This window comes from Poromitra crassiceps (genome assembly GCF_964638095.1).
Source record: "Poromitra crassiceps genome assembly, chromosome: 16".
In the NCBI taxonomy this organism is placed as follows: Eukaryota; Metazoa; Chordata; class Actinopteri; order Beryciformes; family Melamphaidae; genus Poromitra; species Poromitra crassiceps.
The window spans coordinates 1462654-1477953 of record NC_139645.1 but is presented as its reverse complement, the minus strand read 5'-3'; the positions used below and the strand labels follow the sequence as shown (position 1 = coordinate 1477953).

Here is a 15300-nt window from a genome sequence, read left to right as displayed (position 1 = left end):
TTAGCCTGTCCAGCCTGTATGTTAACCCTATTCATTTAGCCTGTCCAGTGTGTATGTTAACCCTATTCATTTAGCCTGTCCAGTGTGTATGTTAACCCTATTCATTTAGCCTGTCCAGTGTGTATGTTAACCCTATTCATTTAGCCTGCCCAGCCTGTATGTTAACCCTATTCATTTAGCCTGTCCAGTGTGTATGTTAACCCTATTCATTTAGCCTGTCCAGTGTGTATGTTAACCCTATTCATTTAGCCTGTCCAGTGTGTATGTTAACCCTATTCATTTAGCCTGTCCAGTGTGTATGTTAACCCTATTCATTTAGCCTGTCCAGTGTGTATGTTAACCCTATTCATTTAGCCTGTCCAGTGTGTATGTTAACCCTATTCATTTAGCCTGTCCAGTGTGTATGTTAACCCTATTCATTTAGCCTGTCCAGTGTGTATGTTAACCCTATTCATTTAGCCTGTCCAGTGTGTATGTTAACCCTATTCATTTAGCCTGTCCAGCCTGTATGTTAACCCTATTTATTTAGCCTGTCCAGTGTGTATGTTAACCCTATTCATTTAGCCTGTCCAGTGTGTATGTTAACCCTATTCATTTAGCCTGTCCAGTGTGTATGTTAACCCTATTCATTTAGCCTGTCCAGTGTGTATGTTAACCCTATTCATTTAGCCTGTCCAGTGTGTATGTTAACCCTATTCATTTAGCCTGTCCAGTGTGTATGTTAACCCTATTCATTTAGCCTGTCCAGTGTGTATGTTAACCCTATTCATTTAGCCTGTCCAGTGTGTATGTTAACCCTATTCATTTAGCCTGTCCAGTGTGTATGTTAACCCTATTCATTTAGCCTGTCCAGCCTGTATGTTAACCCTATTTATTTAGCCTGTCCAGTGTGTATGTTAACCCTATTCATTTAGCCTGTCCAGTGTGTATGTTAACCCTATTCATTTAGCCTGTCCAGTGTGTATGTTAACCCTATTCATTTAGCCTGTCCAGTGTGTATGTTAACCCTATTAATTTAGCCTGTCCAGTGTGTATGTTAACCCTATTCATTTAGCCTGCCCAGTGTGTATGTTAACCCTATTCATTTAGCCTGCCCAGTGTGTATGTTAACCCTATTCATTTAGCCTGTCCAGTGTGTATGTTAACCCTATTCATTTAGCCTGTCCAGTGTGTATGTTAACCCTATTCATTTAGCCTGTCCAGTGTGTATGTTAACCCTATTCATTTAGCCTGTCCAGTGTGTATGTTAACCCTATTCATTTAGCCTGTCCAGTGTCTATGTTAACCCTATTCATTTAGCCTGTCCAGTGTGTATGTTAACCCTATTCATTTAGCCTGTCCAGCGTCTATGTTAACCCTATTCATTTAGCCTGTCCAGTGTGTATGTTAACCCTATTCATTTAGCCTGTCCAGTGTGTATGTTAACCCTATTCATTTAGCCTGTCCAGTGTGTATGTTAACCCTATTCATTTTGGCCAATCCATATGTTCAGTGTACATGCACAGGCCCCGATGGGGAACTAAAGGGCCTTTATGACCGCTGGCTGGGGAAAACCACAGGCGGATGAGTGGCTCCTGTACACTGCATTCTTTCAGAGGCCCGAGGCCTGCTCGCAGAGCTGCGCCACTGGGCTCTGCCTGCCTGAGGCCGAGGCCTGCTCGCAGAGCTGCGCCACTGGGCTCTGCCTGCCTGAGGCCGAGGCCTGCTCGCAGAGCTGCGCCACTGGGCTCTGCCTGCCTGAGGCCGAGGCCTGCTCGCAGAGCTGCGCCACTGGGCTCTGCCTGCCTGAGGCCGAGGCCTGCTCGCAGAGCTGCGCCACTGGGCTCTGCTTGCCTGAGGCCGAGGCCTGCTCGCAGAGCTGCGCCACTGGGCTCTGCCTGCCGGGGAGAATCGGAGCGTGAAAAATTTGAAAAATACATTGATTTGATGCCATGGGCCTTTTTCCACCGGCCTGCTCAGCGGCTAAAAGGCTCCCTCTGTTTACATCCAGGTCAATTAGAGCGGTCAACTCCTCAGAGAACACTGTGATAGTCGCCGTTGTGAAAAGGTACGTGCACCTCGCCGACGCCCCCTCGCTCTCTCCCTCTTTCTCCCCTTTTCTTCCTCAGTGTGTCTTGTTATGTAGCTAATGATTAGGAGGAAAGGGTCAAAATAGCCGACTCAGTTTAGGTCATGTGGTGCGCCCCTCTGACATTCTCTCAACAGGCCTTTTGTCGTAGGGATGCTTGGGTGCTGCTAACCTGTTCTCTTTTTAAGGCCAGACAGAGAAGAAGCCTCTGTGATGCCTCTGATCAATGCTGGCTTTAATAGGGTGAGTAGTACTTTTGCATCTGATTGCCCCCCCCCCCCCCCCCCATTCCCATTCCTAGTGTCAACACTCAATCTATGATGCGAGATCTGCTCGTCGTTCATCGCAAGGTAGAGCGACGAGCAGAGTGCTCAGCAGGTGTACGTCATTATCAGAGCGCGCTCAGCAGGGCCGTTTCTCAATACCAAGAATGCATTCTTGTTCTTGTGTTCTTGGGGAGAACGTTCTTGCTAGTCATTCTTGGAAGAATGAACTTGCTAGGTCACAAGCACACATGACGCCTGTTGGCAGTTTGAGATGATGCGTTCTTGGAGGGTATTGCGCAATACCAGCGCAGAGGCCGCCTGCAGTACTACACAAATAAAAAGCTCAGCTGATGTAGATGCAGCCAATTGTGCTCTGGAACTTTTTGCCATTTTTCCCCATAAATGTTCGTAAAGTGGCACTTATTGAAACCTACTACCCTGCTTGTAGGCATCAAAAGTCATCAGAAATTAATTTAGTGATGAAATAAAACTTTAAATTGTAAAAAACTTTAAGGAGCTTATGGCGTCTTCTCTGCTGCGTTCTGCCTCTGCTTATGCCGAAATGAATGCTGGGATACGTGCCTTGCCAAGTTGACGCAAGTCACCACCCAGAGCATCCTCGGTAAAGTGGGCATGTCAAGAACACATCCGGGTATTTTATGCGTTCTTGGCGAAATGTGAACTTTGTATTGGAACAGTACTTGGGCTGCGACTGATGACGTTTCACAGGGACACAAGAACGCAAGAACACAAAAGAACGCTTATTGAGAAACGGCCCAGGTGTACGTCATCATCAGAGCGTGCTCAGCAGGTGTACGTCATCATCAGAGCGTGCTCAGCAGTAGCTGTTGCTAGGCCAGCTCTTATGTCATTGGTTGCGCTCATGATGAGTCAGAGGTCAAAGGTGAAATCATTTGAACTTTGAGCGCAGCGCTCGGGGGCAAATTCGAGCGGCGCGCAGCACCAAGGGTAGCAGTGTCGCCTAGTCGGGAGAATGGCACAGCAGGCGCAGATCATGTGAACCAGAGTCTAAATCCTTTTTTTTAGTTTGCGTAAGAGACACATGGGTTGAGTTCCTCCAGTCTACCTGAATCACTGCTACTCACTGGCGTTAGCTGCACGCACCACACCATGATGGCCCTAATAGCATTGATTTGAAAATGAGCTATGAAGTGGCTTTGGCTGATCCATGCTGCTTTGTGTTGCCCTCTGACCCTCAGAGATATGTGGAGAATGCCAATATGATGGCCTGCTACAATGAGCTGCTACAGCTGGAGCATGGAGAGGTGCGGGCGCAGTTCAAGCTGAGGTGAGGAGCACGCCTTAGTGTCTGAGTGCAATCAAGTAGTACATTAGTTATACAGTGTCTTCTCTAGACCTCTTGCACTGAGCGCAAAACATCACAAAGAGGAGATAGGTTCGTGCAACTTGTCGTACCAGTGTTGCTACCCATTGTCTCCATCTGGGATACGAATAAATGTGCACTTTGATGTTCTCTACGATCTACCAGAGGTGTGAATGAGACTTGGTGATTTGGACTCAAATCGACTCGAGTCACTGTTTTAATGACTTGCGACTTAACTTCATAAAAAATAAACGACTTGAGACTTGACTCGGACTTGGAACTTAAAGACTTGTGATTTGACTTGACTTAAGGCATGATGACTCGCATGACTTGTTTGTGTTCGTCGGTTATACATAATATAATATTAAATATAATATTAAATATAATATTATATATAATATTATATATAATATTAAATATTAAAATGTTCAAGTGTCTGTATAACCTTATGCGGTATGCGAGTGCACACTGGGAATAGCATTGTCATGATTGGATGACAAGGCTGTCAGTCACGCTCCTCGCTATGGCAACATGCAACAGTCAGGCTCCCCCCTGACATCACTTCATTATTACCTGTCCATTAGTTCCTCTTTTTGTGGACTGTACTGTACCCCCCACCAAAAAAAATTGCACCCCCTGGTGGCAAAGCCTACGACAACTGTGACTACACAGCTCACGAACTGATCATAAGTAATGATTAACTACTCTTTTCAGGAACTGACCATCTAATCATTAACTAATGATTAGCTGCTACTGTATACTCACAAACTGACTTGAAGTCATCATGAAGTAATAGTTAGTTCCTCATTAGTTCCCTAGTAACTACTGTAAGTTTGGAAAGTGACTTGACTTACCTTAACCCATTGATACCTGATGCAGCATTTGTGTGTGTGAATATGAACTCCTGCCCTCTGGCAGGAGATACTTAATCCCAACTTTCAAGAAGGTCAGACTAAGAAAGTCCTTTATACATCAGTCGATCCTGAGGCTTAATCAAGAACATGGCCGAGGGTCAGTGGAGCAGTGACCAGTGCTCTCTGTGTGCTGTATGTGTGTCATGTATTTTTGTATTTTTGGTTTTGTTCTCTTTGTCATGTGTTTGTGTGTGGGACTGCCACTGTCTTGCAAGACAAATTTCAGTGTGAACTGACAATAAAGTATATTGTATCAGTTCACGGTCTTAAAGGGATACACACACAAATGAGGGATATACACGCAAATGCTGCATCAGGTATCAATGGGTTAAGGACTCGACTTGCCTTGACATAACCTGTGACTTGACTTGACTTGCGGAAACAAAATGACTTGGACTTGGAGCAAAGTGACTTGGTCCCATGTCTGCGATCTCCTTGTTAGCGGTCTTTGATATCATCATTTTGGGGAATCTGGGTGTTCATGAGCCTCTGTATGACTGTTCTCTCTCTACTTGTGCTGGAAGGGCTGGAAATGCTATCTTCACGGCTCTAGAACAAAGCCAGGAGGCCATCGAGATCACGTCTGAAGATCAAATCATTCAGGTGGGCCTCTTTCACTTCTCTCCTCTTCTCTTCTGAAAATGTCTGGTTGTGGTTGCCATGGCTCCTCTGCCCTTAGAGGTCATTATCATCGTTAACACTGTCCTAAGACTGCACTGTGTCTGGCTGACCTCAGCCCAGTATGCACTTTACAACAGATTGTCACCTCAACTAGGGTTGTGAAAAGTATTGATAGTATCAATAAGTATCAATACTAAAACTTTGAAACTGATGCAATAGTCTTTTGCAACAGGTATCGATAATATCGATAAGTACAGTACCAATACTAAAAGATTTAAATAGATACAATACTCATTTGCAACAGTATCGATATCAGCAGTGCTTTCTCTTAATGAAAAATCAAACAGACTAGTGATTTCTCCCTCCCTATCATTGGTGGGTATCTGTTGCTTCAACAAGCTCAAAGTGTTCTGATAGGCTGATGACTAGAGCAGGGCTATTCTGCTGTGTTCTGATAGGCTGATGACTAGAGCAGGGCTAATCTGCTGTGTTCTGATAGGCTGATGACTAGAGCAGGGCTAATCTGCTGTGTTCTGATAGGCTGATGACTAGAGCTGGGCTACTCTGCTGTGTAAGTGCAAAGTTTTTAATGAGTTTTATCAGGCTTAGATTATGGAGAAGAGTGCATCTGTCCGTCCAGCTGTATTCGTTTATTTTTTATTTTCGTTTATTTGATGTGTTGTCATGTTCCCCCGTGGTATTGAAAATGGTATTGAATATTGATATTTTCCTGGGTATCGGTATCAAAGTAGAAATTCTAGTTGTGACAACCCTAATCTCAACACTCTCTCCTGGTCTCCTGTCATCTCAACACTCTCTCCTGGTCTCCTGTCATCTCAACACTCTCTCCTGGTCTCCTGTCATCTCAACACTCTCTCCTGGTCTCCTCAGTATGTGAACCCTGCCTACGAGTCCATCATGGGCTACCAACAAGGCGAGCTAATAGGGAAGGAAATAATCGAAGTGCCTAAAAGTGAGAAGAATAAGCCTGATCTCCTTGAAACAATAAACTCCTGCATACGCAAAGGAAAGGTAAGACTTCTTCACATCTGACACCAACATCTGACACCAACATCTGACACAAACATCTGACACCAACACCACACTTTTTACAACAGCGATTCTCAACATTTTTCACATCAAGCAACCCAAATTCAGAGCAATCTAGTAAGAGAGTGGCGTCAGCGGAGGACCAAAATGCGTGACTCATTAGCCAATGAACAGCCAGGAAGGGGTCTCGCACTACTTTTGAATGCTAAAATAAAGCTGATAATGTACAATTTGATTATTTAAAAAAAATCCCTTTCAAAGTACAACACAAACTGTCCATTTTGCTGCAACTCGACAGTGCTGCTTAATCCAGAACCTTACTTCCTGGAACTCTTGAGAGTAAAAAACTGGTCCATTGGAGTGAATGGAGATGTCGCGACTCTTCTATCTACACGGCTCTGCCCAAATTTAGTGCCCATTTAATGAGATTATATGTCTCTCCGACTCAACTCTGAGAATATTTTTGATTGTTATTACCGCTATGCTTTTGTCCATAATTCCATGACTATCAGTATTTTTAGGTAGAGAGTAGAGACATAACAATGAAATTAGAACCAAAATCTGTAAGCAAGGCCTATGAGCATGTGCATCCACGTGGTCCATGCGCCGTGCCACAGGCCGTCCAGCAGGTCTGTTTCATGTGCATCAGAGCAGTGGTTGATGGCTGTGCTGTGATCTGACTACACAGAGAGCCACAGAAGGTCAGTCAGACCAGACGCCTTTTCAAGCTGATGCACTGGTCCATGGGTGGGGTGGACATGAAACAAGCACACTGGACTCCAGAAGGGTTTCATCTCCCCATTAAAGCAACTTGCGGCTCTGTGAAATAGTCACACAAATATCACCCTGGCACACACCCCTACTGCCACTTTTTAGTATCTATACAACATATGAACGTTTTGAATGTAATGGTAGCCTGCAGTCATGCCGTGCACTGAGTACATCTCCCTCCCGCCTTAAGAGACGATTTAGCCATATGGCTTTAGCCTCCTTGCTAGAGTGTCCGCCTCCCATGCCGGAGGTTCTCGGTTCGATCCCCAGCTGCAGGGGGGAGCTGCACAACGTGGCTTACATATATTTACAGTGAATCCATGTCCTGACATATAGTGTCATGTTTGGTTGCTGTATGTCTCACTGCTCTTGGCTCTGGCTCGTTCTGTTCCAGGAGTGGCAGGGGATTTATTACGCCAAAAAGAAGAATGGAGACAGCATTCAGCAAAATGTGAAGATCACACCTGTGATTGGACAGGGAGGGTGAGTGACACTTCCTGCAGGCCCGGCTCATCCAATGTTTAGCTGTCATTTTCCTCACGCTAACTTGCTGGATAATGAAACTGCATCATTTCACCCCCCCCCCCCACTTGCTCCCCTTACTAATAGTTTTTTGTCATTCACAGAAAAATCAGACACTATGTGTCTATCAACAGGCCTTTAAATGATAATAATAAGGTAAGATGTATTCTTATTTTTGTTACAAATAGATGGATGAAAGCAGCTGTCTGACCCAGATGTATCAAGTTGCTTTCCCCTCTATCCATACAGACGGATAGATCCAGTGAACGTGTGCAGGCAGAGTCTCAGACAGGTAACATCTCTCTAATCCCTCATCTGAATCCTTCACAATCACAATCACAATCACTTTTATTGCCACAGTTACATAGTTACATAGGAGGAATTTGTCTTAGTGTCTGTATGCAGCGTAGCGGTTACATCAATATACAGAGGTAAGAAGTAGGAAGATAACTAAAGAAAGACAATCACAAAGTTGCAAGTGCAATCAAATCAGTAAATATATACAATATGTACATGAGTGGTGAAGTGTTCTGTGGATGATAAATATTAATTTACGTTGAATTTACATGAGATTTACAGACTGAGTTAAATAGACGTTAAATAGGCAGTGGCTTTACATGAATTTACAGTCGGTGTTAAATAAGCGTTTACATTGAATGTACATTAAATTTACAGGCTAAGTTAAATAGGCATTAAATGTGCCGGGAATTTACATGAATTTACAGTCCCAGTTAAACAGGCATTAAATTAGATATGAGTTACAGTTGTATTGGGGGGGTTCAGTCTGACTGAATGTGTTGATGTGTTTTACCTGCTTTTCTGTCATCTGTTCGGTCTTTTTTCTGTGCAGGTTGTTGCTTGATCTCATATCTTTTTCTTTTAAAGAGCATGGTGCAGGTTGATTTTTTTAAACAAATTTAGATTTTGGGCTCATGATTAGTATATATAGTATATAGTAAAATATACCCTTGTGAGAGCAAAATGATTGACATTTTACCATTACACCCCCCCCCCCCCCCATTCTGGCATTCTAGATGGGGGTTCAACACCTGTTGAACCCTGTGACAACACAAGTGTGACATCACTTGTGACGTTCTGCTGGACCTAGTCTCTCCCCAGACTCAAATATTACGTTGAATCGCTGCGCTACATAAATGAGTCTGTGCCAGTTAACAGCCACTGCTGGTTTCGAAGGCGGGTTGAAATTGAATGAGTGACAGGTCGTAGCACCAATGAGAGAGCAAATGGGCTGCGCCTCCCGTGTTGCCTGATTGCAAAGTCGTTACTGATTGGAGAGGACTGAAGCCATCACTGGCATATGACTGGCCAAGTGAACGGTTCCCTCCCATAACCAGCCCTCTGAAGGAAAGTGTCCCAGACCCAGAGAGAGATCTGCAGCATGCAGTAACGTAGTGTATCAGCGTAAGAACTCTCATGGGTCTGGGTCGAGACTATGCTGGACCTGACATCACAGGTGTACAGTTCCATTTCAAGAACAATGGGCCATCTGCTTTACAAAAACCAGTCTGTAGATGCTGCTATGTGTGATTTTTCTTTTTATACCATTGTACTATACCCCTCCCACAAATGAATGTAATGTGGTCTCCAACCTACACCAACCTACACCTGCTCTTTAACCTTGTGAAGCGCTTTGTATCAAACTGTCTTGCGTTTAGGCGCTATCACGACAGTATATACAATTGTCTTGACTATCCCAAATCCCTCCCAGAGCCTCTGCCAACATCCTAGATGAAGCTGTTCTTTTATGTTTTACGTCAGAACTTTTAATAACTGCATTATTCATTCACATCACCATCATCATCATCATCATCATCATCACAGTGAGGAGATACAAAGATGCAGCGTTTATTTTTAAGTCCCTCCAAGATTTGTGCAATGTTGCAGTTGGGATAATAGAAATGCCAGCAATAGAACAGAAATTGCAGTTTTGCAAAAATGACTAAGTTGCTGTGGATGACAATGGCCAAATAAAGTTTTAGCTGATCTTTACACTTTTTCGCATTCAATTATCCACTCAAATCATACGTTAACAAACTTTCATATCCCACTTTTATTCATCCCTGATTTTCATTCCAAACATAAATGGGCACTTTTTAAATGAGACAACACTTTATATTCGAATGGGCTGGTTTTATCTGGTTGCTTACCATGTTGATGTTAATTTGAAGGTACATTTATAAAGACTGGAATTTCAGCACAGTATTTGACTTCATTGGAACATTGAGCCCATGTTTTTTCTCTTCATAAAAGGGCAAAAAGCATTGAAATATTTCCAGTCGCTTCTGTGATATCCAGTATGCTTATTATCAGTGGAAGTGATGATATAATGATTCCTTTTTAATGAGTTGTCGTACACTATCTTTAGTCCTACTAGTCCCTTTTCTCCTTGACGCCAGATTCCCTCCAATTATCAGAATTGTACTACCAAAAAAAAAACACAAACCTCAAATTTCATCGCAATTGTAGAGAAAAGGCCACCACAAAATCAAGCAATGTGGTTCCAGTAACAACAACGATAGCTTTGTGGCCTCCTCAGTCTCGTCAAGGATCTGGTGCTGGAGGTCAGAGTGGATCCTGGCTGGGGACATACGTGTGTGTGTTTGTGTGTGTGTTAACGTAAGGTGTGATGTTCTCCCCAGACATCCAATCCAGTAAGCACAAAGACCGCAGGAAAGGCTCCCTGGACGTCAGATCCACAACGTCTCGAGGGAGCGACGGTGAGAGAGAAGGGACATGGATGATGCAAACTTACATTTCTCTCTAGCTTAGGACACCTTCCACGTTCCCTCATTGCATCAAGTGTTGATTGGACACACACACACACACACACACACACACACACACACACACACACACACACACACACAGAGACCAAGTAGTGGGGAAAAATTCAGCTAATTATGAATTCCTCCCTTTGAGAATTTGGTTGGATGTAGCGCAGTGGTTCTCAAAGTGGGGGAAGCAAAAAGAGCAATCATTTCTTTTCAGTATAATTCCATCCATAAGTAACAGGATGACAGGATGTACGGCACACACACACACACACACACACACACACACACACACACACACACACACACACACACACACACACACACACAGAGACACACACACACACACACACACACACACAGAGACACACACAGAGAGACAGACAGACGGCGTGGGCTTCTCATGGGTTTCATACACTTTCTGTAATAAAACTTCTAAAAGCAAAACCTTTTCTTCAGATGGGGGTTCCTGGGACAAAGTCGTATCAGTTGGAGGGGTCCACGGTGTAATTTGTGTCAGTTTAGGGGTCCTTGACCTGTAGACTTTGACATGATCTTCTTTTGTCTTGGTCTCGTTCCAGGGAGTTCTCAGCGAAGGCACTCCTCCATGGCCCGAATCCACTCCATGACCATCGAGGCTCCCATCACCAAGGTGTCTTCTTCTCCCTCCCCACCATCTCCATCATATGATAAGCTGTTTGCACTGATGTTTCCATCTCATGACTGAACTCTCGGGTCATAAAAGTGCCAGAACAGCCATGAGCACTTATTGTACGGCTCCACGTCTAAGTCCAGAGGCCATACATACCGTACAGTCCACAGTACAGTACACAGTACAGTACACAGTACAGTACATAGCATGAGAAGAGAAGAGAGGAGAGGCTGATAAAAGGCCTTATTTGATAGAAAGCATGTGGGAGCAGAATGAGCTGCTGTGTCAGGGGTTTGTGTGGACTGCAGCACGGCTGATGGGAAGCGGAGAAAGTCCCCGGGGATGGTTCATATGACACACTGCAGTCCCTCTGCTGTATCATTTGACTGTGCTGTCAGTCCCTGTAGGCATCTTCCTACAGAAGCAAGCCACTGATAGAGCTGCTGGTCACGTGTGTGTGTGTGTGTGTAAAGGTGTGTTCACACCGAGATATTTATTTTTCTCTCTGTCGCTCGATTCAACCCTTTGGAATCGCTCTGTCGCTCTGTTTAAATCGCTCGTCAACAGGCACAAGAATTGACGGACATCTGGGGGATATAACGTCACGCAATGTCATGATGTTTGTCCACTACGAGCCACCGTAGTTGTTTACAAGCTAAGCCTATCAGCGTGCTCCTAACGCGAGCTCTATACCGGTAGTACAGACTTCACTTCATGTCAGCTGTCAGCCTGTCAATCAGCTGTCAATGTGGTTTGTTGCCACACAATAAACCAGCGGTTTGTTCCAAGCCAGTGTGATCCTTGACTCGCTCTCACACGGCAGCCAATCAGCGTTGAACAGCGAGCGACTGATGCCAGCGTAATTTCGCTCGAGTTGGGATATTTCATCTCGGGCGACGAGCGAATTTTCTCCCTATCGCTCTGTCTCTGTCGCTCGGACGCCCAGCGATTTTTCTCCCGGGCGAATATACGCTCAATCGCTCGTTTGCATTGACTTTGTATGTAAATTCGATGCCAGCGAAAAACTTTAATAGGTCGGTGTGAACGCACCTTTAGTGCACAGTGTCCTTGCATCTGCCTGCCTTCCCTCACCATAGGTGTCCAACCTCAGATCCTACAGTAGCTCTGTATGAAGCTAAGTGAGCTAGACCTGGGGCTGGGCGATACACGGGTTTCATATCGATATTGTGCTATGAGACTAGATATTGTCTATGATTTTGGTTATCGTTATATCGTGAAATAACTTAAATGTTACTTCTTCCGGGCGTCCGGGTAGGGCAGCGGTAGATTCCCTGCCTACCAACATGAGGGTCGCAGGTTCGAGCCCCACCCGTTACCTCCAGCTTAGTCGGACAATTGGCCGGTCTGTGGTTGGGAAGCTGGATTAAGGGTATGTGTCCCGGTCGCCGCACTAGTGCCTCCTCTGTTCGGTCGGGGCAACGGCACATGTGTCAAGGGAAGCATGTGCTAGTCTACAACTCTCCCCAGATCACCAGTTGGTGGAGCAATGACCCGTACACCCTGGCAATGAATTGGCAGTACAATGTGGGCAATCAGAAGGGGGGGGGGGGTTGATTTAAAAAACTGTTACTTCTTCCTGGGCTTAAAGGGATTTTTTTCTGAACTTATTAACCTGTTCTGGTTCAGTAAAATAAAACACAATTGGCTTCACCTGCTCATCATATTGACTTTACTTTAATAACTTTACCCATAACTGATTATTATTAATCATTACTCATTTTCAAAATGTTCTTCTATGTATATAGGATTTTATGCAAGGAAAAATACTAACCCCCAAAATATCTTCACATTGTTGATTTTGAGGTATTTGCTCTAATATATTGTGATATTTTGATTTTGTCAATATCGCCCAGCCTTAATAATACGTCCCACATACTGATGCCCCAGTCTTCCTCTGGCCTTCTCTCCTCATCCTCCAGGTGATCAACATCATCAATGCGGCGCAGGAGAGCAGTCCCATGCCAGTGGCAGAGGCCTTGGACCGGGTGCTGGAGATCCTGAGGACCACTGAGCTCTACTCCCCACAGCTGGGAACCAAGGATGAAGACCCCCACACCAACGACCTGGTGGGGGGGCTGATGACGGTAAGGAGCAGCTCTGCACAGCCTGGCACAAGGGCCCCCCCCCCCCCCCCCATCAGCTTCCACTGAATAGACTCCACATAGGAACACACTGAATAGACTCCACATAGGAACACACTGAATAGACTCCACATAGGAACACACTGAATAGACTCCACATAGAAACACACTGAATAGACTCCACATAGCAACACACTGAATAGACTCCACATAGAAACACACTGAATAGACTCCACATAGGAACACACTGAATAGACTCCACATAGCAACACACTGAATAGACTCCACATAGAAACACACTGAATAGACTCCACATAGAAACACACTGAATAGACTCCACATAGCAACACACTGAATAGACTCCACATAGCAACACACTGAATAGACTCCACATAGGAACACACTGAATAGACTCCACATAGAAACACACTGAATAGACTCCACATAGGAACACACTGAATAGACTCCACATAGGAACACACTGAATAGACTCCACATAGGAACACACTGAATAGACTCCACATAGGAACACACTGAATAGACTCCACATAGAAACACACTGAATAGACTCCACATAGGGACACACTGAATAGACTCCACATATGAACACACTGAATAGACTCCACATAGCAACACACTGAATAGACTCCACATAGGAACACACTGAATAGACTCCACATAGGGACACACTGAATAGACTCCACATAGGAACACAATGAATAGACTCCACATATGAACACACTGAATAGACTCCACATAGCAACACACTGAATAGACTCCACATAGCAACACACTGAATTGACTCCACATAGGAACACACTGAATAGACTCCACATAGGGACACACTGAATAGAAACACACTGAATAGACTCCACATATGAACACACTGAATAGACTCCACATAGCAACACACTGAATAGACTCCACATAGGAACACACTGAATAGACTCCACATAGGAACACACTGAATAGACTCCACATAGGAACACACTGAATAGACTCCACATAGGAACACACTGAATAGACTCCACATAGAAACACACTGAATAGACTCCACATAGGAACACACTGAATAGACTCCACATAGGAACACACTGAATAGACTCCACATAGAAACACACTGAATAGACTCCACATAGGAACACACTGAATAGACTCCACATAGAAACACACTGAATAGACTCCACATAGGAACACACTGAATAGACTCCACATAGGAACACACTGAATAGACTCCACATAGAAACACACTGAATAGACTCCACATAGAAACACACTGAATAGACTCCACATAGGAACACACTGAATAGACTCCACATAGGAACACACTGAATAGACTCCACATAGGAACACACTGAATAGACTGCACATAGAAACACACTGAATAGACTCCACATAGGGACACACTGAATAGACTCCACATATGAACACACTGAATAGACTCCACATAGCAACACACTGAATAGACTCCACATAGGAACACACTGAATAGACTCCACATAGGGACACACTGAATAGACTCCACATAGGAACACAATGAATAGACTCCACATATGAACACACTGAATAGACTCCACATAGCAACACACTGAATAGACTCCACATAGCAACACACTGAATTGACTCCACATAGGAACACACTGAATAGACTCCACATAGGGACACACTGAATAGAAACACACTGAATAGACTCCACATATGAACACACTGAATAGACTCCACATAGCAACACACTGAATAGACTCCACATAGGAACACACTGAATAGACTCCACATAGGAACACACTGAATAGACTCCACATAGGAACACACTGAATAGACTCCACATAGAAACACACTGAATAGACTCCACATAGGAACACACTGAATAGACTCCACATAGGAACACACTGAATAGACTCCACATAGAAACACACTGAATAGACTCCACATAGAAACACACTGAATAGACTCCACATAGGAACACACTGAATAGACTCCACATAGGAACACACTGAATAGACTCCACATATGAACACACTGAATAGACTCCACATAGGAACACACTGAATAGACTCCACATAGGAACACACTGAATAGACTCCACATATGAACACACTGAATAGACTCCACATAGGAACACACTGAATAGACTCCACATAGGAACACACTGAATAGACTCCACATAGAAACACACTGAATAGACTCCACATAGGAA

At 44.2% G+C, this 15300-nt stretch overlaps 1 protein-coding gene across 1 annotated transcript in view; it reads left to right on the top strand.

The window, feature by feature from the left end:
- Positions 1-15300, top strand: part of pde8a (phosphodiesterase 8A) — a gene marked incomplete at both ends in the record, with an annotated part of 50297 nt that overhangs the window by 21317 nt on the left and 13680 nt on the right. The window contains 11 exons of the mRNA XM_083652862.1: positions 1991-2047; positions 2257-2311; positions 3555-3643; positions 5118-5196; positions 6106-6246; positions 7430-7518; positions 7662-7713; positions 7807-7849; positions 10218-10295; positions 10931-11001; positions 12942-13106. Of these exons, the coding sequence (XP_083508988.1) occupies positions 1991-2047; positions 2257-2311; positions 3555-3643; positions 5118-5196; positions 6106-6246; positions 7430-7518; positions 7662-7713; positions 7807-7849; positions 10218-10295; positions 10931-11001; positions 12942-13106 (919 nt within the window). The remainder of the gene's footprint in view (positions 1-1990; positions 2048-2256; positions 2312-3554; positions 3644-5117; positions 5197-6105; positions 6247-7429; positions 7519-7661; positions 7714-7806; positions 7850-10217; positions 10296-10930; positions 11002-12941; positions 13107-15300) is intronic.